At 33.8% G+C, this 24,949-nt stretch overlaps 1 protein-coding gene across 1 annotated transcript in view; it reads left to right on the top strand.

Annotated features, from left to right (window-relative positions):
* The window catches only part of LOC107452262 (uncharacterized), a 72,344-nt gene that overhangs the window by 20,069 nt on the left and 27,326 nt on the right, over nucleotides 1-24,949 (top strand). The window contains exons 8-14 of the mRNA XM_087161770.1: nucleotides 2,880-2,976; nucleotides 4,949-5,015; nucleotides 8,717-8,762; nucleotides 12,448-12,503; nucleotides 12,888-12,963; nucleotides 17,350-17,478; nucleotides 24,624-24,946. Coding sequence (XP_087017896.1) covers nucleotides 2,880-2,976; nucleotides 4,949-5,015; nucleotides 8,717-8,762; nucleotides 12,448-12,503; nucleotides 12,888-12,963; nucleotides 17,350-17,478; nucleotides 24,624-24,946 — 794 coding nt within the window. The remainder of the gene's footprint in view (nucleotides 1-2,879; nucleotides 2,977-4,948; nucleotides 5,016-8,716; nucleotides 8,763-12,447; nucleotides 12,504-12,887; nucleotides 12,964-17,349; nucleotides 17,479-24,623; nucleotides 24,947-24,949) is intronic.

Below are 24,949 nucleotides of genomic sequence, written 5' to 3'. Positions count from 1 at the left end.
CGATATTTGTTTTTTTAATTTTAAAATCTTTAAAATCTTAAAAATATCAAAAGTTCAGTTTATTATGAACTTTTAAAATTTTCTTTTTCGTATTTATGTCAGCCTTAAATTCAATATTTAACTCAGTCAAAACAAAAGGATTAATCTGTTCATTTACAAACCAACGTAAACTCCCGTTTGACGAATACATTAGTAAATACAGTTCTAAGAACTGTTCTTTTTTTCTTTTCTTTTTTTTTTTTTTTTTTTTTTTGTTTCTGCATTGTTGCAAGATTCTTTTAATTGCACAAACTTTTGTCCCCATTCCTGACTAAAGAAAGTAAACCTTATTTCCCATTTTGAGTCTACTCCCGTTAGTTTGATTAACAAAAATCCAAAACGGTCATAAAAAAATGTTTTAAAATATTTATCCGGTTAAGGCAAAGAACCAGGCCCAAACTTTAAAGTCAGTATACTTATACGTGTGATTTAAAACTAAAGGAAGACTTTGTACTGTTTTTCTCAAATCAATAATTGTTCATCGTCAATAATTGTTTTACTGTGATTTTCTATAATCTTTCCAAGCAAACGTATGATTTAAGAGCTATGAAATAGTGATTGAACGAAGATCTTTTTTTTCATCATATGATTAAAGCGGATTTTTGTCCTTTAAAATACTTGTGTCATCTTAATTATAATGTAATTAACATCATTGAGAAAATGGGACTATTTTCGTAAGGAATTTGAAACAAAAAAAATAGTGTGTTTTTCTTTACTACAACGCCAACAATTTGAGAATTTAGACTAGCTTTGTTCGTGAAAAAAAGTGACTCAATTATTGAAAAATTCTTCCTTCATTAATTATTTTTATCACTTTCAGAAATCTTTCACAACAATTGTACGTATCGGCAACTAGACTATTGATTGAACTATCATTTTTTTTTTATTTTGGCTGAAACTCTTCCCCGACGCCCGGTGGCTGAGCGGTAGCGCTTCGCGCTGTCGTGCCACAGGTCCCTGGTTCGATCCTCGGGCCGGGCAAGGTTGACTCAGACTTTCCTCCCTTCAGTGGCTCGATAAATGAGTACCAAGCATGCTTGGGAACTAAACACTGGGGGTTTCGCGTTCGACTGACCACCTAACCGGAACATCTGCTCCTGCACCCCAGAGCCCAAAGATCAAGAAAATTGAGATGGGCACAGTAGGCCTTGGCCCTCAATGGGCTGTCGCTCCGCTGAGTTTAGTTTGGAAACACTTCCCACCACAAAATTATTAGATAATAAATATTGTTGAAAACTAAGGCCTTAGAAGTTTGGAAGTTTAAGTTAAAACCAATATCGACTGTTAGTTATCCTTTATAATAACAAGAAACTGTTGTAGATAAGTTAATTAGGTCCCCGATCCCCCACCCCCACCCCCATATATGGGTCTGCTGGAAAAATTTTTAACTTGTCACCGTGACACTCTCCTACCCAGCCGGAGGTGGACAGAGAGTATCTAGCACACGCACCGGCCAAGAGGCCCAGCGTGGCATTTATTTAAAAACAAGAAAAAACATAGTAGGGGAGAGGGGGGCACATGTGAACAAGGGGCACATATGAACAAGGTATGTTTTACCAATGTAATTTGAAATAAAAAATCTCGAAAAATTTTCGATTGATGGCAGTACTAGTTCTACCTCTCTGCGAAACTTTCAGAACAATGAGACATTTTGTTGTTCTATTCTGACAATTTCTTTGTATCAGCTGGTGATGAATATATTATAATCACTCGCTTCTTCAAGTGAAAGCATAGTATAAATCAACTAATAAACTAAAATTAACTATTGCAGACCATTATATGAACATTCAGGTAGGTTTATGACAATTATTATTTTTTTTTTTTTGCTCAATTAAAAATTCTTTATTTTTTAGCTTAGGTTTAAGAAGGATGATGGGGCACTTGTGAACAAAACATCTGGGGCAGATGTGAACAGTTCACATGTGCCCCTACATAGTATTAAGATTATTATCCTCGTAATATTATAAGTTTAAAAAATATGCATGCATTTAGAGTTATTATTATTTAATCTTCCATAATTAATTTATTAATTTTTTCTTTAAAAAAAAATTTTATTAAATGGTTGATCGCGCATCACGCTTATTAACTGATACACCTGAGAAAGATACAATTGCTAAAGCTACAAATGAAAGGATAGAAAAAATGGGAAAAAAATCATGACAGAGTATTAGAGAAGAAAGAAAAAGGCCTATTATAACTCCTAATGAACATGAAGTTGCGAAAAACCCAACAGCGGAAAAATTATTGTACAGCTGAAAAAAAATTTTCTTATTGACAGTACTGTTGTACAATTTAAATTCACATAGCAAGCTACAACCCCTTCAGTATAATGCGAATCTATATCTGTTATATTAAGGATTTTTTTCTTTGAAATATGATGATTGCTTTGTGTTTTTAATCTTGCTCATATGTGCCCTTTAGCAAGTTCACATGTGCCCCCAATAGGGACACATGTGAACAATTGAAGTCATTTTTCTAAAATATCATAAAGTGAAGAAATATTTTATTGAAAAATCTCAAAAAATTCCATAAGGCAAAGAAAAGAATATTTAAACATATGGACTTCTTCACTGTGAGAAATTGATGATATTTTTTGAAAAATGAAGAAATAAAAAAATTTGTTCACATGTGCCCCCCTCCCCCTACTATTTTGGCAACAGCCCGGAGGTAATCGGGCAAAAATACAAAAGCTACAAATTCACCTCAAGAATTAAAACATTCTGCATGTATAATCATCGTGATTATTCCGACTATTAACTAACTATTGTAAATAAATGCAAACAATTTTAATGCTAGAAGACAAATAATGATTATAAATATGTTCTTTCTTTATGTTGCAGGATTGTCTGTACAAGTGTCTCGTGGAGGAGTTAATAGCGACAAATTCTTGTATTCCTTTCCACTTCCCTATATCTCACAAAGGAAAAATTTGCAAAAGTATAAGCATCGTCGTTAAGTTTTCATTAACTTGTCTTTGTGTCTGTCAAAGTGTGGTACAAGCATCTTTCTAAAGCTTTATCTTTCTAAAATGTGTATTGCAATCAACGAAAGGTTCCGCAGTGAATCCGATCGTGAAGACGCGGTTCCCAGCAGAGCACCGAAGTCAAGCATCTCTGGCTGCGGTTAGTGTGCTGTTGGGTGACCACTTTGATCAGCGTGCAAAGAGTGCACGGTATCGGTCCTCATCAAACTGTTCTACCGTAAAGTGCTCGATTTCGCGTGCAGACGGTCGGGCTTCCAAAGCACGGGAGCCATCCCCTCTGCGGAGGATCGAAATTGCGATGGCCTGTCTTCGGATCATCCTCAGGGATGTTTCCCAGACAGTCGCCAATAGCCCAGTGCGACGTAAACCTACAACAATCAACGAAAAAATTTACCTTCTTCAGAGTTTTTCCAAAAACGTTAAATAACCCACTTTTTGTGGTCAGATTACTGTTTTTAAATCACCACGGTAGGAGGATTAAATGTAATGAAATGAATTCCCTCTTTGCAGTTTTATATCAGATTTGTAACAAATGCGTTGTCAACGCAATTCCCGCTCTACGCACATATATGCAGGTAGTTTTCAGCCCATGGGTGATATTTACGGGTAATAAAATCGGATCAGTTCAAATTTGCGTAAAGAATGAAAAATTTCCAATCATCATAAAAGAAATTATCATTTTCATTGACAATTTCAACCCACATGCCTATAAATTTCGAGTCACTGAAAAGAATTTTCAGGAAAAGCGAGGTCCATTGAAGGATTTGCAATCTTAGAAAGTCAAAATTTCCTATTTTGGCTTGTGACTCCATTTTAATAGGGTAAACCAACCAGTGAAGGAACACTACCCAGAGAAGGAACATTTCATATACATTGATAAAAAGTAAAAATTTGAAAGTTTTTCTTTAGATTGATTGGTAACAATAGCTTACTGCCAAACAATAGGAAGTCATCTACCAATGTTTTGGATTACCTGGTCAAATAGACTTCTCTGAAAAAAAAATTTGAATTTTTTATTATCTCTGCAACACCTTGTTTCTTTGAAAAAATTATAAGGTGAATGTTTGTATTTATATGTTTGAAGTGGAATTAATTGCATGCAATCGTTTTATTTTTCTCACTGTGAAAAGGAGAATTCAAAATATAGTTATTGAAGTTACATTTTATTTTTTTTCAGCATCATAGCATAATAAAGTACTGAGATAAGGGGGTGTTTATTCACTGGATCTCCAAACGATGAAAAACCAGTGAAGGAACAAGTGTTCCTTTACTGGGTTTTTTTCTAAGTCAATGAAAATAAAAGATAAACTTTAATTTTCTTGTACCTTTAGTGATGTTCCGCATCAAAAGTATGCTAAAAATACGAAAAACAACTTCTAACCAGTGAGGGAACAGGCATGCTCCTTTACTTGGCATGGATTTCCCAGTAAATGAACAGTTTGTGCTAATATGTTGACACTTTAATTTTCAATTCATGATTACAAAAAAAAGTTAGCATTTTCCAAGCATTTATATGTTATAATTTCAAGAATAGGCTTGTTTTTAAATATTTGTAAGGCTTATAAATTTATAAGCATTAAAAAATAACCAAAATTACGTGTTCCTTTACTGGGTGTTCATTCACAGGTAAGAGCTGTTCCTTTACTTGGTCTTCTTACTACTTGTTATTTGAACCTCCAAAACTTTAAAATAATATTATGTAAGTTCTCTCAGTTTTTTTACATAATTTGCAATTAGTAACAAATATGTTGACACTGTCATTTAACTAAAATTACGAATTTTGAAATTAATATGATTTTTTAAAACGCGCGTGAAGCTTACGTGATCCTTCACTGGTTAGTTTACATTACTTTTGAATTCCTGATTTCTCCGTTCATTTTGGTTACAACTTTTTTAATCATCCTGTACGTTTTATTTCTTGTATAGAAAGTATGCGACGATCCGAAGAGTATGAAGAAATCTGTAAGAATAGCTGTGGCAATAAACCTTGCTTGTAAGTAATATTAATTAGCATAATTATTATTCCATATCAATGACCTCATGAAATTACGTATTGTTTGGAACTCTAAGTCACTGGATAAAAACTCAAAACAATCTAACATTTTAAATATTATAACCGTCGTTGAACAGCCGACCCAATTTTCGAGTTTACGACTACTAATGTTCAACTCCGTAGCCTCGTAATTTTAAAACCAATCAAGAAGACAAGGGAACTCCTTGATCAAGGATTGGGAGAAATTTGTCTTCGTGGAGAACTTTTTGATGGAACTAACCCGCATTTACTTTACATAAAGACCACGAAACTCTCCCACGGTTAGCCTGACATCAGTGGGACTTTTCCTTTCTCCAATTTTTGGACATGTACCTAAGTCGTTATGGATCCTTTACCATATAGCCCAAAGCTTGGCTACTGGTCCGGCTCCACCCCAGCCTAGGAACGGGCTGTCAAGGGGACTCTAACCCATGATCCGTCTACCACTGAGGATGTTTTACGTCAGCACTGTGGTCGGTGCAAGCCGGATGTGGAATTCGTTTTGACCTGCCATCGACGGGATCAAACTCCGGTTCACCTCATTGGAAGGCGAACGCTCTATCCCCTGAGCCATCACGGTTCAGATTACGAATATTAAAAAGAATAGATTATTGAATTTTGTTTTATAACTTAAATAATTTAAAATAATGAAGCCCGTTGGCCGAATAGTAGAACTTCACGCTCCCTTTTCACGGGTCTGTTCTATCTTTGGAACGGGGTAAGTCTACAATCCCTCCAAGGGATCTGTAAAATGAGTACTAAACATGCTGGGGCACTAAAAACTGCGGTTTTCATTCCGTTTGGCTTACCACAGGCACCTCAAAACCCATGGTCAAGAAGACTGAAATGGTCAAGAGGAGACTGAAGTGGGCCTTGGCCGTCCATGGACTGTCACGTCTCTGAATTTAGTTTTAAGTTTTTAAAATAATAGAAAGGAAAACAAAAAGTAAAACCTTTATATTTATTTTATAATCGTGATCGATACACCACATAAATAACAAAAACAGGACCGGTTAAAAGTAATATAAAGTTTTTTGTAGAAGGTAAATTAATGATAGAAGAAAAAAATTGCGGTAGCCGATGAGAATGGCTGTAGTCAAAGGATGTAAATTGAAGCAATATTTGTCTCCCACACCTGGATTGACCCAAAATGTATTCTGTTCTAAACTGAACTTGATTTGATCACCTTGGCTTTTTAACGCCTCATATTTCTATCTTCCATTTTTGAGCCGTGATGGCTCAGGAGATAGGGAGAATCGGGTTCGAATCCCACTCGATACGAATTCCGCATCGGGCTTGCACCGACCACAGTGTTCGATGTTTAAACAATGTTAGATGTTTCAATGTTGAATGTTCAAACATAAGAGAACATGTCTAAAAAATAAGAAAATAAATATCCATGGTGCGTGGCGTTTTTAAAAAGTGCTTGAAGATGCTTATTTTCGATTTTCGTTTTTTAAAAAACCTTAAAGGTGCTCTTTTTATAGGGTGTTTTTGAAAAGTGCTTAATTTTCCCTTTTCGAAAATGAGATTTTTTTTCTTTCCCATGTCAATTTTCTCCAAGGGGATAGAGCGTTCGCCTTCCAATGAGGCGAAACGGGTTCGAATCCCAGTCGATACGAATTCCGCATCGGGCCCGCACCGACCACAGTGCTGACGGGAAATATCCTTAGTGGTAGACGGACTTTCCGTCAGGCTAACCGTGGGAGCTTCTCATAGTCTTCCTCTCCATGTAACGCAAATGTGGATCATCTCCCTCAAAAAGTGCCCCATGAAGGCAAATTTCTCCCAATATTCGATCCAGGAGTTTCCTTGTCCTCTGGATTGGGTTCAAAATTACAAGGCTACAGAGTTGAACATTAGTAGTCGTAAAGCCATAAAATTGGGTCGGCTGTTCAACGACGGTTATAAAATATAAAATATCTTCCATTTTTTTCGTAAGCATGAACGTTTTCTAATATATCTAATCTATTCTTATTTCAACATTTTTATGATGTTGTTGATTTTTAAAAAAAATATTATGTTCATATAACGCCTTAACTTTCATTTTTCTTATGAAGGAAGTGATGTTTTTTTCTTATTATAACTTATTAATTCTGTATAATTTGATAAAAAATTTGTTATACTATATTATTTTTATAATCGCTTACATTAAAACTAACATTTATTTTATAACTTTTAAAATCTTTTCATTCAAAAGTAGTTTTTGTCTGAAATATTCTAATATATATATTTTAATATATCTAATCTATTCTTATTTCAACATTATTCTAATATATCTAATCTATTCTTATTTCAACATTTTTATGATGTTGTTGATTTTAAAAAAATATTATGTTCAAATGACTCCTTAACTTTCATTTATCTTATGAAGCAAGTGATGTTTTTTTCTTATTTTAACTTATTAATTCTGTGTAATTTGATAAAAAATTTGTAATACTATATTATTTTTATAATCGCTTACATTAAAACTAATATTTACTTTACAACTATTAAAATCTTTTCATTCAAAAGTAGTTTTTGTCTGAAATATTCTAATATTTCTAATCTATTCCTATTTCAACATTTTTCTAATATATCTAATCTATTCTTATTTCAACATTTTTATGATGTTGTTGACTTAAAAAAATATTATGTTAAAATACCTCTTTAACTTTCATTTATCCTATGAGGCAAATGAGGTTTTTTCTTATTTTAACTAATTAATTCTATATAATTTGATAAAAAATTTGTAATACTACATTATTTTTATAATCGCTTACATTAAAACTAACATTTATTTCATAACTCTTAAAATCTTTTCATTCAAAAGTAGCTTTTGTCTGAAATATTCTAATATATCTGTTCTAATATATCTAATCTATTTTTAGTTCAACATTTTTCTAATATATCTAATCTATTCTTATTTCAACATTTTTGTGATGTTGTTGATTTTAAAAAAATATTATGATCAAATACCTCCTTAACTTTCATTTATCTTATGAGGCAAGTGATGTTTTTTTCTTATTTTAACTAATTAATTCTATATAATTTGATAAAAAATTTTTAATACTATATTATTTTTATAATCGCTTACACTAAAACTAATATTTATTTTATACCTTTTAAAATCTTTTCATTCAAAAGTAGTTTTCGCCTGAAATATTTCTGAAGTAAATCTGAGTTTTATAAAATCATCATCATCAGCATTGGCACGACAGCCCTTTCTGAGCCTGGGCCTTTCTCAGAAGCTTTTCCCGTTCTGCCCTTCTCCCAGCAATTGATTTCCAGTTTTTTTACTTTTAGGATAGCAAAATCCTCATCCGCACAGTCTGTCCTTCTCTTTTTGGGCCTTCCTCTTGACCTTTTTTTGGAGGGGGTTGCATTAAAGACTCTTAATGCTGTACGTTCTGGGCTCATTCTCACTACATGCCCGGCCCATCTCATTCTACTTAGTTTAATGATAGATTTAATGATATCATCACTATTAAAGATCTTATATATTTCAAAATTATATCTTGTTATCGAGGATAGCACCAAAGATGGTTCGTAGGACCTTCCTTTCGAAGGTTGCTAATAACTTCTCTTCCCTTTTTGCTAAAGCTAATAACTTCTCTTCCCTTTTAAAAAATAACAAAATTAAATAACGACAGTCAGATTTGATGAATTCTTATTATTTTCAGTGAAAAAACATATGAAGTGGAGATATTAAAGAAAGGTCAAATAACGGTATGTTATTAAATGTTTATAAAATGCTTTGATTTATTTTAAAATAAATTTATCACTGCGATTTAGGAATAATTTGTTGAAAAATAATGTAAGTGCATAAAATTGCGGGGAGACAGGCATTTCCGAATCTGTAACCGAAAGTTGTAAATCCTGTATGTCATGAACGGAGTTGAATAGCCATAGACTTATACAGTCCATAGACAACTTAATAGACGCACTACAAAATTTCATGTAAAATCTTTATTATCAGATGATACTGTACAACAGGGGTGTCAAACTCGCGGCCCGCGATGAAGATTTTTGTGGCCCAGTCAATATATCCGAAACAAAGTAAAAATAAAATGGAAATGTGAATTAGAAACGAAACCAGCACATAAAATTATAATGTACTTTATTTATAAACTATACGGATCATTTTAAATTGTACCAGCGAAAATGTAAATTTCTAATTGGCTCAAATGGAGTCCGTTTCACACTAAGCTATCAGTTAGATAGTACATATTCAGGTTTATCCTACTATAGCGAGGTACGTTGGTTATCTTGCTCCAAGGTTCTCAAACAATTCTGGGATGCGAAAGAAGAAGATACAAGCTTGTTCTCCGATCAAATATGGTTGCAAGATTTATCTTTTACTGTTGATGTAACCAAACACTTATCAGATTTAAATTTGCTGTTACAGAACAAGGATCAGATCATTACGAACATGTTTGACATAATTAAAACATTCAAATGTAAACTATTTCTTTGGGAAAGGCAACTGAAAAATGAAGATTTAACGCACTTCCCAACGTGCTACAAAAACAAATCTAGTTCAGATATTACTGCATCGTATAAAAAATAAGCAGAAAAAAAATTTTAATTCTTAGAACAGAATTTGAAGCAAGATTTAAAGATTATAATTCTTTGGAAGACAAATTTTGTATGTTTTCTTTGAATTGCTCAATAAATATAGACTCAGTACCCAGTTATATGCAAATGGAAGGGATTGAGATTCAGTGAGACTCAAAGTTGAAGGCAAAATTCATTGAAGTGGGTGGGCTTGAATTTTACGAATATTTACCGGCAAGGTTTGAAAATACGCGAAAACTCGCATATGAAATTATTTCCATGTTTGGAAGTACTTATCAGTGAGAGCAATTATTTTCTGTTATGAATGGAAATAAATCTCCTGTCCGAAACCGTATTAATAACGCTCACCTTGGGTCAATGTTGAAAGTAGTCTCGGCCAATAAAATTTCTCCCGAAATGGAAAAGATAGTAGCAGAGAAAAGATGTGAAGTATCAGAACGTGAACAATAATTTAACTTTATATATGTTTATTACAAGGTACTATTCAAAATAAGAATATTTGTTTCTATGAGCATTGATTTTTTTTTGCGGCCCACCTAAAGTTAAGCATCGTTTATTTGGCCCAAGTTAGATTTTGAGTTTGACACCCCTGCTGTACAGCCTAATGTTCTTACGCGGTTTGCATTTGTTTACGTTCGCGTATCAATTGGTTAACATCGCAATGCAATACGTTAAAAATAAATACAACTGGGAAATATATAAAAAGACTCTTAGATTAAAACCCGTTTCATGTACGTTTAAAAATAAAAGTATTGCATATAAATTCATGCAAGACATGCAATTATTAAAATACTACCTTGCATCTAATAATTTGATCTAATTATTATAGTATACTAATATAATACCTGATATAATAAATATTCTATGTTTATAAACTGCTGTTTGTAGAAAATGCAACACCATGAAGGAATCATCAGAATCAAATGAAATTCGCAGCAAATGTCAATTATAGGATATTATGCAAATTAATAAAGTTTCAGAGCCATCGCGCGTGCGTGGCGCGCGCAGCGCCCTCTGAATTGATGCTGAAAGCGTATAAATAAAGTGCTGTAGCGGGACGTTGAAAATAGTCTATGATTATTTGTTAGTGGCAAACGTTTAGTGAGACCTGAGTATGCCTCCACGACGGAAGAATAAGAAATTCAAGCAACTTACGGAGTTTGAACGAGGGAGGATAATCGGCCTTCGAGAAGGAGGATTTTCCTATCGCGCAATAGCAGCTCGTATGCAGCGGAACAGTTCCACAGTGATGCGAGTTTGGAAGCAGTGGACCGACGAGCACCGAACAACTCGAAAAACAGGCACTGGACGACAGAAGGTGACGTCAGAGCGCGATGATCGACACCTGCTCCGCATGGCGGTGAATGATCGCACAGCTTCCTCCAGGCAGCTGGCAGCACATTGGTCTACTGCTACAGGTGTACAATTGTCGGCTTCGTCAATTCGTCGTCGTCTGCTGCGCCGTGGATTGCGTGCAAGGGTGCCATTATACAGGATTCCCCTCACGGCGGATCATCGACGGCTGCGTCGGCAGTGGGCTCTTGAGCACAGAGACTGGCGAGCTGATTGGCACCAAGTTGTCTTTTCAGATGAATCACGCTTCAATTTGTGGACCCATGATGGCCGTGTTCGTGTTAGACGTTATGCCGGTCAACGCTGCCTTCCTGAGTGTATTATTGAACGACATAGTGGTCGAACACCCGGAGTTATGGTCTGGGGTGCGATTTCGTATCATGGACGATCCAATTTGATACGAATTGAGGGTAATCTCAATAGCAACAGATACGTCCGTGAAGTGCTACAGCCCGAAGTCGTTCCTTTCCTTCAAGGCATCCCTGGAGCTATCTTTCAGCAGGATAATGCACGCCCACATGTTGCGCGGACTGTTAGAGACTTCTGTTCAGCACAACGCATGCAACTTCTTCCTTGGCCTGCTTATTCGCCGGATATGTCGCCTATTGAGCACGTGTGGGATATGGTTGGTCGGCGTCTCACTCGTGATCCGCGTCCTGCAGTTTCCAAAGACGAACTTTGGTTGCGCATACAAGCGATATGGAATTCTCTTCCTCAAGCAGATATTCAACATCTGTTTGACTCCATGCCACGTCGTATAGCAGCACTTATTGCAGCGCGTGGTGGCTGCACCAAATACTGATTTCGGACGCTTAATTTGTTTCTTTTGTTTTGAAAATTTCATCATTTATTTGTATCAGTACAAGTCGTTTCTGCATTAAATTTCATTTGATTCTGATGATTCTTTCATGGTGTTGCATTTTCTACAAACAGCAGTTTATAATATATCGTCCAATTTATCCAATCGCCGCATTTACATTGTATGTCGTCTAATTTTACCAACTGATAAAATAAAAGTTTGCTACCTCTACTGAGCATATTTTTTTTATACATGTGCATTTTAGAACATATGTGCAAAGGGTTGTGATTATGGAACAAACTTCATTGATTAAATAAAATAGTTGTGTTGAAGATGTATTACTTATAGTATGGCTTTCAGGAGAACTCCTCCAGACACCCGTCTCGCGTCGTGGCGGGTACTATGGTTACGAGGAAAGGTCACTTCGAATAGGGGTGTGGAGTGAATAGTTTTGTCTTAATCTTAGCGTAGGTCGTCGTAAGCAAACCAATCGACACCTTCTTTCCTTCATCTCACCCCCATTAGAAATGTGCTCTCGCTTGTTACCATAGCAGCAGACAGCCCCAGACTTTCTGTCTGGAGGTGTTCTCTTCAAAGTCGCACAATAGATGTATCAATTGATAATCATTTCATTCTCTTGGCGTTATTTTTTTCGCAATGCTTAATCGAATTTCTCAATTCCAGTGTGATTCCTCGACAATTGATTTGATGACGGAGGATCCGGAAGAGGTATTATGCTTGTAAGTTTCTTCAAATAGCTTATTATAAGTGAAATTTTTTACGAGAAAATAGTGTTTGTTATCATTATAGGAATATTGACAAAATAAACTATTTCAAATTCATAAGGACATCAAGATTATAAATAAAATAAATAATCCCAGAAAACTGGAGCTGTGAGATATTACCTGATGAAAAAATTAATTCGCTTCAAAAATATATAAATAGGAAATAATTATTTCCACCCCTATCACATCAGCTCATCTTCTGCTTGATTTCGGTGATCTGCTGGGAACCGTGAGAGATCATTTCGGAGCACATTCTGTATCCCTTTGAGCGTTTTGTATAATTTAATCATAGAGTAGAAAACTTTTTATACGAATTTACAACTTTTCTTTTTCTTCTAGGGTTAACAATATCTCTCTGACAATAACATTCAATCAATTCTTGTTGACAAAAGTGACGACGGTACCAAGAATACAGGTACGTTTGCATCGCAAAATTTTATCAATGAATATACGTAGCATAAGAAAGCTAGCTTCCATAGACATAAGATAAACCAGTCTGTGTCAGAGACCAAGCGGTCCCTGTGTATAACGGCAAAAAACAACATTTAGGGACAAAGCAGCAAAGTTTCGTGAGACGGGTTTTTTGCACTCTCTTCCTCCCCCCCCCCCCCTCCCCCCCATCCGCTACTGGAGTTGGAAAAGAGAAAAAAAAAGTTTCATTTTTTTAAAATTTATTGTTGATTTGTTCTGCATTTTTACACTATTGATAAACAGTATCGCACTGTTAATTATGATATTTCTTAAGAATAAGTTTATACCATCCATCTTGATTAAATCTGCTAACACATTTTGACATAGAAAGAAAGAATGAAATGGAGGTTTGAGGGAGGTAGCGTGCGCTACCATACAGTAGAGTTATCCAATAACCATCACACAAGTGACGTATAGCTCGTTCACCAGGAATTGGCTCCTCCCCCTCGGTTCATTTAAGTGCGGGAGTAAGAGGAGAAACGTCTCCTCATTCGAAATTGAGGCGACCCTTAATGCGCGCCAAACGCAAAGAGCAAATTCTTTTTCAGTCACTTACACCGCTTTATCATCTGCTATTACACCATTCGCTACTCTAGCTAATTAACTATATTGCAGCAAAATGTCTCGAAAAGAACAAAGTATTCACTCAAACGACAGAAATATCGCCAAATTTATGAAATATTTCATATTAAAATAATGCTCATAAAAATTGCGAAATAAATATTTTAGTCATACGATCGACAAATAGCAACCTTGTTCAGGATTGTTCGCATCCTTCTCCCAAAAATAACGAAATAGAATCGTCGGATGCCACGTGATGAAGGCGGAGCCAATGCCAACTCCTGGTGAGCGAACTATAATACCTCCCTACTGTCACACTACTTGTTATGCGCATGCGCTGGATCTTTGTAGATATGATACTCTGTTAAATTTGAGTGTCTTGCTTACTCTGAAAGTTGTTTTTCCGACATAGCATACCGCACCGAGCACGTGCCCGCTTTAGTGACGAATTCGAAGAACTGGATTTCTTCTAATTTCTATATTCTTTGCTTTTATGCTTTCTCTTTTAATCATTTCGTAGTCTTTTTTTTAACTGCGAATCTATTTTGCAGTTTTCGTAGCTGAGCAAAATTAATTCCCCATTGAATTAGAAGAGGACAATTCTCCAAACGTTTTCCATTTTCGTAACTGTCAATAAGGAAAGTAATTTGTTTCTGAAAGGTTGAGGAATCAAGGTCGTTCTGATTTCCTCGAGCTGTACAGTGGGTTATTGGCGACGGTCTGTGAAACATCCCTGAGGATGATCCGAAGACATGCCATCACAATTTTGATCCTCTGCAGAGGGGATGGCACCCCCGCTTCCGTAGCCCGACGACCTGCGTGCGAAGTCGAGCAATTTACGGTAGAGCAGTTTAAAGAGGACCGATACCGCGCACCCACGGTCTCTACAAAGGCTGATCAAAGTGATGACACACCCTGTTACTGACCTCAGCCAGTGATGATTGATGCTCTACGGGGAACCGTGTCTTTACGATTAGTCCACGGCGGAACGGTTAGATTAAGATTTAACTAACTAGTTTTAATAGTTCTCGCATACAAGGTGAAGTGAGAAAAATAGATTTAAAGACAAAATTTTAATAAAATTTTTAAACAAAATACTTCAGTTTGCATATAATTTAGGTTTAGAAAATAATTGTGCTTTTTCCTGTTTTCATTGAGAGAGCTTCACTTCCTTTGCTGTATCTTTTTTAAGGTTTTTTTTAGCAACATCTTACACTTGATGTCAAACTTCTCAGAATAAAATAGAGCATAACAAATATTATTTTCGACAAAACAAAATGGAAAATTTTATGGGTCTGACCGTGAAAGTTTTCATGGTTTTCCTCTAACTGTAACGCAATTGGGATTAGTTTCATAAAAAAGACACCCGCAAAGGCGAAATGTCTCCCAATACTTGATCCAGGAGTTCCCTTGGATTTAAATCCTATCTTCTTTATTGGATTTAAAATTACAAGGCTACGGAGTTGAACTTTGGTAGTCATAAACAGAAAATTGGGTCGGCTGTTTAGTGTCGATTACAAAAGGAAGTTTAATAGTTTTTAATCGTCTTGTATATGGTTCAATTAAGTATAAACGATTTAATAATGTCGTAATCCGGACGTACGAATTTTGGCTTGTTATCGTTTATGTGTTTCAGTTTTTATCTTGTTTAATAAATCTCTAACATGTTCAGGCATTAAATATTATTATTCAAATATATATATACTATATAAATTTTGGATCCCTAGGAATATGCCCTAGATCGCCTCTCTCCCTTCAAGTTTCAATGCGATTAGAATATTATTTTTAATTATTTGGGGTGCTTTTGTTGTTTCTAATGGAGCTGGAAGCACCAGACATTGGCCGTGACAATTAAGTCAAGGAGGAGCACCTATCGTCTGACAAGAGACCAACGCTAGAGTGAAAGTGCGACCTAGCTCAGAATCCCCTTGATCGATGGCAGCATCGCTCACTCATAGGGTCACTTCCGCAATTCAGACATAGACCTAAAAAGGGGGTGGAAATTTTTAGGTATTTTAGTAAATAATCAAAATATCTTTTTTTTATCGTTCGAATTCAAAATACCATACTTTTTGTTCAAACTGTAATGCCCCTTTTACAACACTTTGTTGCCACGCTCTTAATCGGTAAACACGAAATTTTTGTGTTTCATTGCCTAAAATAGGAGACGTGCAGTTTTTTTTTCTTGTCAGTTACTAATCCAGTTAGGCTGATGCGGTGAATTAAACTGATCCCCTTTGAGTTGTTGGCTACAGCTACATGAGGATAATTTTTTTTGCGGAACTCTTCATTGACCCACGAATATGACTTTCGATACAAATAACATTTGCTGTAGCTGGTAAGAGAACATGTCCTTGTGCGACCACCTCGAGCAACAAACGCTTAGGCCGGCAAAATACTGGTTTGTTAGCTCAAGGCCTGATTTCTAAGGGCAAGCGCCTTCTCTGGGCGTCAGCGTTAAGTTGACGTACCGCTGACGCCAACAAAATACTGTTTTGTTAGCTCAGCGTGAGAAGTCGGTCCAACGCAGACAATATCTCGCATTACGCATGCGTTAATAACGTAAACAAATATCTATTTTGAATTTGTATTGATTTTGTTATTGTCGATCAGTGCTTTAGAAAACAAATAATGACTTTGTCCAAGAAAAAACACATTATGGTTTAGCTAAGTAGGGTAGACTATATTTGAGGGTGCCCCTTGATTCTCGCCAAGTTGTGATCGCGGTTGATCGCCAAGTTGGGCGATGTTGAACTTAATCGTGATTCTGATTGGTTTAGATTTTAGTGTGATATTTAAATGTTCAACGGTATATGTAATTTCAGAGGTCAGTTAGTTCCATGTTGGATACCGGCTCGTAAGGTTACTTTTGCTTCTGGTCAATAAGATCGAAGGTATGTTGAAAGTCATAAAAAGGGACTTTAGAAAAAAATTTCACCGCCAGTCCGGTACCACAGACGCCATTTTCGAATCGAATTTCGCGGAATTTATGTGGCGATGGAGGTACACAGATTCTATTTATGATAAATTTAGACAGTATCTAACTGCTATTAGAGAATTCTGTGCACCTAAATCTGAGGATATTCAAGCTTAATAAAGAAGTGAGTTGTTTTTTTCCTTTTCTTTCTGTGCCTACTCCATTAATTTTTGTTTTGATTCAAAATGCATTTTATAGGGTTTATTAATTTTACTTATATTGGGTTCATTGTAATTTTATAAAGTTTTGGCCGATGTTTTGTTGAAATTTTCCAATGTTTTATTGAAATAACATTATGTTTCGGCCGCCATTCCTGGTACCACGGTGTTCCGCTGAAACAGGAATGGCGACAAACATAAGTCTCCGATTTCGCCAAGGGGCACCCTCAAGTATATTTTTACCGCTAAATGAAGAAAAAGATGAAGAAGAAACTATGTTTAATGTTAAAATCAATATCTTGGCTGATTTTAATGCTCTGTTGGATGTTGTCCGTCATTGCTTCTGTCGTTATCGTTACGTTGTAAGCCAACTTTCAGTTGATTCGAACGTCAGTCGTCGTTCAAGCTGAGCGTTCGGTGACGTATGCTGTCTAACTCACAAATTGACCAATCAGGGGTTAGAACTTGCTTCAAGCTGACGTTTTGTAACGCCGACCTGTTCTAAGAAACCTGGTCTTTACCTTGTATATGTCAATCTTGCACCTAAATACAGATTAGTATAAGTTACTTAAACAGTGATCTTAATTTAAAGCAGTCAAAGCTTTGTCATAACACATATTTTTACTCTTAACAGTATCTTGAGATTGCAAGTAGAGTAGGTGGTTACCTCGGGCTATGGACTGGTATATCTATTCTACAGCTGGCTGATATAGTTGTCAGAATCAACATAGCTTTGTTTTATGCTCTCACTCATTTAAAAAAGGTATAAGTACTATATCCTCTTGATTTTAATTTCTTTTGTAATTTCAGTGTATATGTTTTGTTTGCAAGGAGATATTTTTATACACAGAATTGATGTTATATTGTATGTGCAGTGCTGTATAATTGATATCTTCCTGAGTTACCTTCAGAGCATCTCGGTGACTCAGTTGGTTAAGTCGTCGTTAGTCGGAGAGTTGGGGATAGTGAGTACGATCCCCACAGCCGACAAAACAACCGGTGTGCATGCAGCACGTTAAATCTGTTGGGTTTGAAGATACTCTTGTTGGTTGTGGTGTTGAGTATGTAGAGAGTGGCACCAGCTTAGGCACTGTCCACATCGTCTGACCAGGAACAAGAGTACACGAATTTCTCACCATGGCAGCCAAACGATAGAGCTTTGAAAATTGGACTAGGTGCTGGGAAATGGTTGGGTGGTGTTTGCGTGTGAATAACTTCAGTTCTAATGATTGTATTTTCACGTACTAAGTGTCAAACGTAATGGTTTCAAGGGGTGATTTTGAATACACTAATTAATTTGCGATAACAATTAATTAAATGATGAAATCAGATACAAAAACGTGCTATCATTAAATGAATATTTCATTTACATGTTCCTGACTATTAACAAAAAGGAGATAACCATTAACAAAAGGATCATAAATTCGTGTCTATATTTTTAAAATTCGAACAATTTTCGCCCACTATTAAATTTAAGTAATAAATAATAATATCTAATTATTGAAAATTATTTTTCGCACGAAATTACCTTTGATTAAACGAGTTTCATATGTGACGGCAAAGATGTTTAAAATTACTCAATTAGTTCTGGCCAAAAACGCAAGAAGCGAAATTATCGATATGAAGAACAAACTTTCAGCTGCTTTCCCCCTCTGACTAAATTATTCGGGCCAGACATAGGCCAAATTGCAAAAGATGAAGGAAAAAAACGCAAATTGAGCTGGAAAACAATGGATTTTTCCATGTGCAAATCCATTTCGAGCAAATCCGTGACTATAGTTATTTACTAAAAAATTTCTTTGTTAATTTATATAATTTTTCCATGTGGAAACCTGCACCCCAGAGCCCAAGGTCAAGAAAACAATTCAATTCGTAATCAAGTATATAATCACTTTTTACACATTTTTGTCACATGCTAACTGCCATGAAGTGTATTTGCGTATAAAAAATTTCAGTTTTCATTCAATGATGTAGGTCTGGCTTTCAGGGGTTGTTCTACAATTATACTGGGAGTTAATGTGCCATGTTGAAAGCATTTAATACTATTACTGTATTTTCAACTTGAGTTTTAAACTTATGCTGAAGTTTCACATTGCCTGAATTTTCGAATTATTTTCATTTTAAACTCTTTAATAACTGATAATGAGGATTTACGTACAATTTTTAACATTATTCAATCCTTTGACGGTCAGGGAAATGAGCAGTTTTCGTTTCATTAATTCGCGCAGTATTAGGAGCAAGCAGGTAGCTGTTTTCCCCGCTGTTCTTCCGAAAATGTCACCCTTCTCTGATGGCGATATCGTAGATAGCTCGCCTCACGCGTTTTAAAAATTTCCTAAAGTATTTGTAGTGCATAAATAACATTATAAATTAATTATGAATTAATAAACATTATGAATTAATAAATGATAATTTTTAATAGTAAATTATAAATGATAATTTTTAATAGTAAATTATAAATGATTATAATCAATTATATAAATGATAGTTAATTATAAATATAAGACAGATATTAAATTGAAAGGACTAAATAAATACAACTAATGTAAAACTTTATGAAGCATTTAAATGCAGTAATTACCTAAATACTCTAATAAAAGTCTTCATCAGACTCAAAGCTTGATAAGCTTTCTGTATCACAATCATAATCATCATCATAATTATCTAACTTTCGCTTTTCAGCCAGTTTACTTTTCAAACACCCTAAAAAAACACGCCAAAATACGCATAAAAAGAACAAGGTAAAAAAAATAAATGAAACAAGCCGGAGGGAGAAAAATTAATGCCGGAGGGAGAGAAATTATGAAAAGAAATTCATGGAACCCGTACTGCCATCTGTAGGCAGTAAAACTAACTACGTTTCGCGAGTAGGATTCGTTTTTAACATAATCAATGCAGAATAATGGCGAATGAGCTCAGCTCGTCAGCGCGCATTGGGGAAAAATTTCACAACGCGAGTAGTACTCGTTACTAGCCATTACGGTCGAAATCTTACTCCCGAACGTAATTCGTTTGCGGGCATTATAAAGCACGATTCGATTGCGTGCCGAACCAATACCTCCTAGATGGGAAGAAAGCCGAAGTACGCAAAACGATGACTCAAACAGTTAGGCCCAGATTCGCTGATCACTTCTGACGATGACGGGTTTTTTTTTCTTCCGTTTCTCGACACTTTTTCGTTACTTTTCTACTAATTTTTACTTGCTACAAATTATTATATATATTTTTTTTTGTCTAGATTAAATGTTCTTAAATTGTGTAAAAATGCTTAATATATTTGTTTTCAGAAATGATTAACAATAAAAATAAAGCAACTCTAACAAAAATAACTGATGTGTGAATGAAAAAAATATATTTTTAAGTATTAAATACCAGTTTTATTTTATAAATTGGAAAATTTTGTCTAGCTTTTTGTTTTAAAATGTATGGATTAAAAACAAAGAAATATATTTTTCAAGGGATTTTGCACATTTATTATTATTATAGTTTTGACATAAAACTAAGAAGGGATCTCATTTTTATAATACGATACTTAAATTTTTAGTAGATGATTATTTCGGATTTTAATGATTATGTTTTGCATGTTATTAGAACTAGAAATTGTATCTAAACAATGACATAAAATGAGCTTAGGAAAATTTAGAAAATCAAATGCAGTCTTCAAACAAGGTTTAGATAGAAAAAAAAAACATATCAAAAGCATGATTATAATTTGTATTTTTTTCCTGTGGAAGTGTGATTGTTAGAAGTGATAAATTAAAATAAAGTAAGCAACCTTAGATAACAAATATTTTATTAAGTAGCAAATTCAAAAATCATAAATAAAAATGTAAACACAAGTTTTACTGAAATATGTTAAACTTTGAGTAACATTTAAAAAAAGTATAATTTTTACCCATCACACTGATAAATTAAAATAAAGTAAGCAACCTTTAACAAATATTTTATTAAGTAGCAAATTCAAAAAATGATTAATAAAATGTAAACACAAATTTTACTGAAATATGTTAAACTTAGAGTAACATTTAAAAAAGTATAATTTTTACCCATCACAACCTTAGATAACAAATATTTTATTAAGTAGCAAATTCAAAAAATGATAAATAAAATGTAAACACAAATTTTACTGAAATATGTTGAACTTTGAGTAACATTTAAAAAAGTATAATTTTTACCTATCAACTTAGATTTTTAGTGGATTTCATAAGTGTTTTTAATTTTCTTTCTTTAGCTTTTGAATGGGAGGCATAACAAATGCTATCATTTTTCAATTTACAATAGTTATTTAATAAGATGTTTACAAATTTCTTTACAATACAATGAATGACAACATATGAAGAATGTTCATTATCACAATAATCAAAATTTAAGTGTTTCTCTTCATCATTCAATACAGCTTTGATTATGTTTAAAGAAATAATTCTCTGATTATGAACTTTTAAAAAATTTTCTTCAAATTCAGTTAATAGTTTTGAAATAATTACATAAGAGTACAAGCCAATAGTTATAACTTCCTCCACAGGGTACTTTAGTCCACCACGATCTTGATGGTGAATCAAAATGTTATTTTCATGATAAAGAATTTCTTCATCTCTTGTTAACAATAACTTACAAAAAGGGCAATTTTTAAGGAATTTTAATGTTGAATGAACGGCATAACCAGCAAGGTAAACAATAACAGGCATAATTCTATTAGATTGTTGCAAATCCTCTTCTGTTACATTTATTTCAAATTTGTTATTGCATAGTAAATTACTGTTAAGAAATTCAGATTCGTTCTCAATATTGTTTAAATCTATTTTAACATAGCCAAAAACATTTGATTTTAAAATCAATGGCAAAGTAGATTGAAGCCTCAGCTTCATTTCTGATTCATATAATTGAGTTACTGATATATCATACTGGCCGCCAGCTAATTGTCTATATTTACCGAACTTTGCTTCTAAACTATCAGTTTGAAATTTACCTGCCAGTATAAATTTTAAACCTAACTCTTCAGTGCAATAGCGACAAATTTTTTTTATGCCTTGTGTTGTTAAAGATAGAGCTAAGTGAGTTTCTGAGGTTAATCTACCAGTATCAGAAATAGCTTTGCCCCATAATGATAACCATTCAAGAAATGCGCTTAAATATCTAAAAGAAAAATCGTTTAATCTCAAGGGCTTTTGATATTCATTCCTTTTATGAAATCCTTTAGTTACTGTTCTAACATTCATAATATCCCACCAATTTACAAAAATTTCTATATATTCTGCTGTTGATATTAGATCTAAAATATTACATTTTTCCTTAAGTGAATTTATAGCTCCCATTAACTGTCTATTGAATATATTTAAAGCAAGTTTTACGTTTTGTCTTTCAATGTTAGAAGGAAAAAGAGATTTTGTAATCAATGTGGGTGCATACTTAACCAAATTAGACCTTTCAAATTCGTGTAACTTACGTAAAGCTTGAAATGAAGCAGTTTTTAATGGTACATTTTTTACATTATCATTAGTGTCAATATCATTAGTAACATCTACCTGAAATTCTGGATAAAACATACAAGAATTATAATTTTTTTGATTTAGCCAATTGTTCCTAACACACTTAATTATATGAACACTATCAATAATAAAAAATAATTTTCTACTGCTATCAAATGGGTGTGGATATTCAACCTGAACTTTAGGAGGTGTTGAAAATTTGGACATTGCCTTGCGGTTTATAGAATTATTGTCACTTATGACACAAAATGTATGAAAACCTATAGTTTCAAGACCAATTAATGTCTTTTTAATAAACTCATAGAGTGCATCAGCATTCACGGTTTTTACTGGCATTATTGCTACAACATCTTTGAAACTTGATTCCACACTCTGCACCATATAAACATAAGCAGAGTTAGCAGCCTCAATAGAATTATATGATGCTCCTAATATATCGCCACCCTTAAAGTCAAAAAAAGGTTTTAAATGGACTTCATCTATCATAACAGTAACGGTTTTATCTGAATCAGTTAAATAATCAAATTTCTGTTTAATGTAAGATAAGAAGTTTTCCTCAGTGGATTCATTTTTAGGACTAATATCATATGACATAATCAATTTTTTTATAGTTGAATGATGCGGTAGAATAACATAACCACTGCTTCTCAAAAAATTATATGCATGAGGAGATATAGATAAAAACAATGAAGAAAAAATGAGAAAGTCTGTAGAGTATCGGTTTTGATTTTTTTGAGTAAAAAGTAAAGATAGCTGCTCTTTTAGAAAGTTAATACCTAATTTTTGATTATCTGAGCTTAAGTTTTCTAATTCTGTAAGTTGGACAGTTATAGAGTTAATAAGATTTGGAATATTATCAAACTTTAGATCATTAGACTTATTTAAATAACATAAAACATTTGAAATTTGCTGAACATTACTGATGATTAGAGGAAATGTTAAATCATGAAGTTTCTTAATCTTTACATTATCAATAAAAACACTTAAAGATAAATTTTGATCAACTATTACAGTAATATATGTGGGAACCTGATCAACAAATTTGATTTTCACAAAAGAAAAACTATTTTCAATACTTACCGGATTAAAAACACCATTTAAATCCACTAAACTAGATTTTTCTATCAGTTCAATTAGAGTATCTACTTTAAATTTTACATTATGTTGTTCATAAAGTTCTAAACTTTCAGCAAGGACGCTTTCCAACTGGCACATTTCAATTCTTTTTCTCTTTGCCTCTGGCTCTTCTCGAATTGGCTCATTTTTGGTCATATATTCTGGACATCCAGGAAATATAGATGGAATAGCCTCCTTTGTTAACCTTGGTTGTTCATAGGGCACAACTGTTTTCTTTCCAGTTTTTTCACAAACAAATTCCACAGCTTTCCTAATGTCATTTTCCTTGAAATGCATCTCACATACCTATAACAAAATGAATACATTATTTATATGTGCATTTAAAATAAATATTATATACTATATTCATGCATGAAAAATTAATAGATTTTTGTAGAAAAATTAAGAGATTTAAATTTCAAAATCAAATAAAAAAAAATTGCTTTAAGCAGTTACAATATATTGCGGTCAAACAAAAATGTTTTAAAGTTTGAGCAAAAATTTTATAAAATACTAAAATTATTAATATTTTTATGAAATAAAACTCTATAAAAATAACTATATATATATATAAAAATAGCTATATAGTTATTTTGTCATTATACACAAAATTTATTACAATAGTTTCGATATGATTGATAAGAACAACTTAATTATTACGATTAATTTATCCACAATTTAAAATAATTTACTCTAAGTAAAAATATAATAAAGAATCATAATTAAATTTTTAAAAATAAAAACAAATATTACTCACTTTAGAATTCTTTGTAACTTCAAAATCTCTTGGTATGGCGGCAAGCCATTTCTTACGTAATTCTTCATCTTTGGGAAATCCGAAAACAGATACTTCTGTACCATCAACTTTGTAATTTCCTCTGCAGTTTGGTACACAGCATTTAAATACCATTATTCATAACACTAAGAATTAAATTAATGCTGAAATTTATAACATTTGTAGAATAAATATAAATTTTACGAAGAACGTTTACATCAGAACACCGACGGTTGTTTACAAATTCTAATCAAAAATATTCGCCAATTGGCTGAATGTGTACACAGGTTACAATACTTCAGAATATCGCCAATGGCTCGTTTGATCAGATTCGGATTTTTTCGAAAAAATAGCTACCCTGACTGGTTTTCCTCTGGGCCTAACTCTACTACGTCATCATCGCCTACAGTAACCCGTTGTGGGGCTTGATTCCTCTCTAGGAGGTATTGGCCGAACTCGTTCATAAGGGTCAACCCAATCACATTATTTTGAAGTTGCATTTGAAACTATGTTTTATTTTGTTTTCTTTAGAAAAGAAGCAATGCTCTTCAGCCGTTTGAAATTAGAACTCAACGGAAAGGAAAGAAAAAGAAACCCGGGATGGATGAAACGTCGCCCGCAGTACGGATATTCAGAAGGTCGTTCATTTCTTCTGTGGCAGATGTCGCCATGTCAAAGTCCCTGACAGAAAAATGGATAAAACTGATGATATTTCTTTTGAATTCCATCGGATTTCTATACTTTACTTATCACTATGCATCACAGTATCTTGCTTACGAAACTACTTCAATACAAATGATAGAGAAGCCATTATACTTAGAGCGACCTGCAATAACTATATGTGACGCAAATCGGTA

Source organism: Parasteatoda tepidariorum, chromosome 4 (genome assembly GCF_982258835.1).
Source record: "Parasteatoda tepidariorum strain Cologne lab strain chromosome 4, Ptep-v5.0, whole genome shotgun sequence".
In the NCBI taxonomy this organism is placed as follows: Eukaryota; Metazoa; Arthropoda; class Arachnida; order Araneae; family Theridiidae; genus Parasteatoda; species Parasteatoda tepidariorum.
Note: the sequence above shows the minus strand (reverse complement) of the source record. Positions and strands in the feature narration are given on the sequence as shown.